Below are 5370 nucleotides of genomic sequence, written 5' to 3' on the forward strand. Positions count from 1 at the left end.
AAGTTAAAGCATATTGTAGCCAGTAAACGTTAGCTTAGCGGCTCGCTAGCTAATGTTACATGTATGATCTGTGTAGTTATAGTATTTCAACCAGAATCCATTTGCGTTGCTAGTTATTAAAGCCTGATGTTAGCTAGCTAACATTGAACCTAGTTGGTTAGCTTTAGCTACCTGCAGATTCATACTACAGCTATGACAATGTTTGTAATGTTAGTATGAGTTGGGATTATCCCGGTTCATTGTTTAGCTAGCTAGCTTCCTAGCTACATGTCTAAACAAAAGATCGGATTATTACATGGCACATTAAATTAGCCAGGTGTTTCTGGGGCCATCAATTCCATCAATTGTATTTCATGAACATGTGTTATATGTCTAGACAATAATGACCCAGCCACTTATCTAGATGTGGGGATATATTATTATTATGTGAGGGGTGAGGGATGGTTATAGCATCTCATGGCCCATCATTTTAGACAAGTGTGTCGGGTGAGCGTCATCTAATAACGATCAAATATTTATAAAATACTTTTATCTGGACAAGTTCTGTTTTTGATACCGAGTGGCGCAGCGGTCTAAGGCTCTGCATCTCAGTGCTAGAGGCGTCACTACAGGGCCTGGTTCGATTCCAGGCTGTATCACAACCGGCCGTGATTGGGAGTCCCATAGTGTGGCGTACAATTGGCCCAGCGTCGTCCGGGTTTGGCCGGGTTAGGCCGTCATTGTAAATAATAATTTTGTTCTTAACTGACATGCCTAGTTTAAATAAAAGTTAAATAAATAAAATAAATACATATGAAACCTTAAAGAGATGGGCGGGGCTAAAGGATTAAGAGGGCGTGAACGATGCTGAGTGGGTGTAGACAAAGAAGAGCTCTCCAGTAGGTGTACCAAAACATTCAAAGGCCATTTTCTCAAAAGTGGGGTTAGAAGTTCATCAACTTTCAAATCAGAATTGTTCCCATTGTTCCTCAACTGTAGTGTATGATATACTATTTGCTCTGAGTCTCTACTTTCATCCAATTAAAAAAAAACAACACAATATTTCAAATTTTGCTACAAAATACCAAATCGAGGAGGTCTGTCACATATGACTAGCTATGCTAGCAGCTTATACGAACGGGAGTTTTCATTTAGCAGACATGTTTTCTAACCTCAAGAAGGACCATTGCTAAATATTATGCCACAATAACAGTCAAATATATCCAAATTGGATTTTAGTAACCACAAATATCCACTTTGTAAGATCATATTTTCTGAATGTGCGAAGGCGTCCTTGTTCTTTGTTATTGACCTGTACCCCCTCACATTGTCCTTGTTCTTCTTGTTATTGACCTGTACCCCCTCACATTGTCCTTGTTCTTTCCCCAAGGTCTGGGTTCCATTGATCTCTTGGCAGCATCTACAGCTTAATGAATGAGGGGTGATGCAGAGAATGCTATGTGCAGTGCAGATACACAGAGATAAATTATTCACACCTCTTGATTTATTTTCCACATTTTGTTGTGCTACAGCTTGAATAAAAACATTGATTCAATTGATTCTCTCTCCTCTTTTTGAAAATGTACTGAAAATGAAAAATAGAAATATCTTATTTACATAGTTTTCACACCACTGAGTCAATACATGTTCAAAAATCACCTTTGGCAGCGATTAAAGCTGTGATTCTTTCTGGGTAAGTATCTAAGAGCTACGCACACCTAGATTATACATTACTTGCACATTATTCTTTTTTAAATTCTTTAAGTCAAAACTGTAACTCGGCCACTCATGAACATTCAATGTTGTCCTGGTATGCAACTCCAGTGTATATTTGGCCTTGTGCGTTAGGTTATCGATCTGCTGAAAGGTGAACTTCCCAGTGTCTGTTGGACAGCAGACTGAAGCAGGTTTTCCTCTGGGGTTTTGCCTGTGCTTAGCTCTATTCCATGTCTTTTTATCAACAAAAAAACCTCCCTTGCTGATGACAAGCATACCAATAACATGATGCAGCCACCACCATGCTTTAAAATATGAAGAGTGGTTGTCAGTGATGTGTTGTGTTAGATTTGCCCCAAACATAAAGCTTTGTATTCAGGACATAACGTTAATATATTTTCCACATATTTTGCAGTATTACTTTAGTGCCTTACTGAAAACAGGATGCATATTTTGGAATATTTTATTCTGTACAGGCTTTCTTCTTTTCACTCTTGTCATTTAGGTTAGTATTGTGGAGTAACTACAATGTTGTTGATCCATCCTCAGTTTTCTCCTATCACATCCATTAAACTCGAACTGTTTTAAAGTCACCATTGGCCGCATGGTGAAATCCCTGAGTGGTTTCCTTCCTCTCCGGCAACTGAGTTAGGAAGGTCGCCAGTATCTTTGTAGTGACTGGGTGTATAGATACACCATCCAAAGTGTAATTAATAACTCAACCATGCTCAAAGGGATATTCAATGTCTGTTTTGGATGAGTATATAAAATATATCTTCATTTGTTCAACACTTTTTGAGTTACTACATGATACCATGAAGAAAATAGTAAAAATAAAGAAAAATCCTTGAATGAGTAGTTTTGACTTGTACTGTAGATATAAAAACATCATTCCACTTTGACATTATGGGATATTGTGTGTGTGACCAGTGACACCAAATCTCTATTTAATCCATTTTATTAAAATCAGGTTGTAACAATAAAATGTTAATGTGGAAAAAGTGTGTGAATAATTTTCTGAAGGCTGTAAAATCACCTCAGGGATGAGGACACGGCCTTCGTGTCCAGGTTGGACTGAGCAACAGACACCTCAGGGATGAGGACACGGCCTTCGTGTCCAGGTTGGACTGAGCAACAGACACGGCCTTCGTGTCCAGGGGATGAGGACGGCCTTCGTGTCCCTGAGCAACAGACACCTCAGGGATGCCTTCGTGTCCAGGTTGGACTGAGCAACAGACACCTCAGGGATGAGGACACGGCCTTCGTGTCCAGGTTGGCAACAGACACCTCAGGGATGAGGACACGGCCTTCGTGTCCAGGTTGGACTGAGCAACAGACACCTCAGGGATGAGGACACGGCCTTCGTGTCCAGGTTGGACTGAGCAACAGACACCTCAGGGATGAGGACACGGCCTTCGTGTCCAGGTTGGACTGAGCAACAGACGGTCAGAACTCCGGAGGGATGAGGTCAGAACTCCGGAGGGATGAGGTCAGAACTCCGGAGGGAGTTCCACATTCTGCCATTAGAACCAAAACCATTCCACATAACTCCAGTGTTCTGAATGAAGTCTGAAGGTCGCTGGTCTGGCTGCTACTTTCTCTCTTTATTCAGTCCTTTATGTTCCTTTCTTTTCACAACGGAGAGGGCTAATGGTCTCCAAGAAAAGAAGAGTCTCTGTTCGAAGCGGTTAAAGCAAAGGATGGGTTTTATTTTATTCTCTCTCGGTTGCGTTCCAAACGGCACCCTATTCCCTATAAAGTGCACTACTTTCGACCAGGGCCATAGGGCATTATATAGGGAATAGAGTGTTGTTTAGGACAGCCTTATTCTCTGTGTCTTTTTAAGCAGACTCAGCCACACTAGACATGACTGATCGCCAGACACGGCTCTCTGGGGCGATATCGGCTAGAAGGCCTCGAGGAGGCAGGCTGGCTATGAAAAGTGACTCGTAAATATATATTTTTTTAAAGTCTCAGAAACTCTTGTGCTTTATTCAATCTCCCAGCCTTTGGAAGGTCAGAGATAATTTGTAAGCCATAAAAATGCATTTGGCAGATTTCATGGGGTGCAGAGAGGGGAGGAGAGATGGAGGAGGAGCAGGGGAGGGAGAAGGATGGAGAGGGAAGAAGGGAAGAAAGGGTGGTGTTGGAATCAAATTTAATTGGTCCCGTTCACATGTTTAGCAGATGTTATTGTGGGTGTAGTGAAATGCTTGGTTTCCTATCAGTAATATCAAACAATTATAATAATATTAATTAATTAATATTAAACAATACACACTAATATAAAAGTAAAAGAAGGGAATTAAATTAAAAGAAAGGTCCGAGTCCGGAGTGTGTGTGGACATACATATATACAGCTACAAGCTGCTTACCTATTGCAGATTCAGTCTTCCCAGCCAGGTGCAGGTCTACAATTTTGTTTCTGGTGTCCTTTGACAGCTCTTTGGTCTTGGCCATAGTGGAGTTTGGAGTGTGACTGTTTGAGGTTGTGGACAGGTGTCTTTTATATATATATATATATTTTTTGCTCAGTCCTTTTATATACGGAGTCAATCACCACCTTCCGGAGACACCTGAAACCCCACCTCTTTAAGGAATACCTAGGATAGGATAAAGTAATCCCTCTCACCCCCCTTAAAAGATTTAGATGCACTACTGTTCCACTGGATGTCATAAGGTGAATGCACCAATTTGTAAGTCGCTCTGGATAAGAGCGTCCGCTAAATGACTTAAATGTAAATGTAAAATGTATACTGATAACAAGTTCAAACAGGTGCCATTAATACAGGTAACGAGTGGAGGACAGAGGAGCCTCTTAAAGTAGAAGTTACAGGTCTGTGAGAGCCAGAAATCTTGCTTGTTTGTAAGTGACCAAATACTTATTTTCCACCATAATTTGCAAATAAATTCATTAAAAATCCTACAATGTGATTTTCTGGATTTTTTTTTCTAATTTTGTCTGTCATAGTTGAAGTGTACCTATGATGAAAATTACAGGCCTCTCTCATCTTTTTTAAGTGGGAGAACTTGCACAATTGGTGGCTGACTAAATACTTTTTTGCCCCACTGTATATACAGTTGAAGTCAGTTTACATACACTCAGGTTGGAGTCATTAAAACTCGTTTTTCACAAATGTATTTTTAACAAACTATAGTTTGGCAAGTCAGTTATCGATTTTGTGCACAACACAAGTAATGTTTCCAACAATTGTTTACAGACAGATTATTTCACTTATAATTCACTGTAATCACAATTCCAGTGGGTCAGAAGTTTACATACACTAAGTTGACTGTGCCTTTAAAATAAAGTGGTGATCCTAACACCTAAGACAGGGCATTTTTACTAGGATTAAATGTCAGGAATTGTGAAAAACGGAGTTTAAATGTATTGTATGCAAACTTCCGACTTGAAATAACTTATACGAAATCATGTATTAACCAAAAAATTCAATAAATCAAAATATATTTTAGATTCTTCAAAGTAGCCAACCTTTGTGTTGATGACAGCTTTGCACTCTTGGCATTCTCTCAACCAGGTTCACCTGGAATGCTTTTCCAACAATCTTGAAGGAGTTCCCACATATGCTGAGCACTTGTTGGCACAAATTTACTTACAGATCTGAACGTGGATCCAATCCTTCTAGAAAGCAATCTTTGCCGACCGAATCAAAA

General features: G+C 39.9%; 1 protein-coding gene across 1 annotated transcript in view; it reads right to left on the minus strand.

Moving 5' to 3' along the window:
• Nucleotides 1–2732: 2732 nt before the first annotated feature.
• The window catches only part of LOC115119424 (cell adhesion molecule 2-like), a 157960-nt gene continuing 155322 nt past the window's right edge, over nucleotides 2733–5370 (minus strand). Inside the window, exon 8 of the mRNA XM_065023439.1 lies at nucleotides 2733–2920. Coding sequence (XP_064879511.1) covers nucleotides 2733–2920 — 188 coding nt within the window. The remainder of the gene's footprint in view (nucleotides 2921–5370) is intronic.

The sequence above is a fragment of the Oncorhynchus nerka genome, linkage group LG10 (genome assembly GCF_034236695.1).
Source record: "Oncorhynchus nerka isolate Pitt River linkage group LG10, Oner_Uvic_2.0, whole genome shotgun sequence".
Classification (NCBI taxonomy): domain Eukaryota; kingdom Metazoa; phylum Chordata; class Actinopteri; order Salmoniformes; family Salmonidae; genus Oncorhynchus; species Oncorhynchus nerka.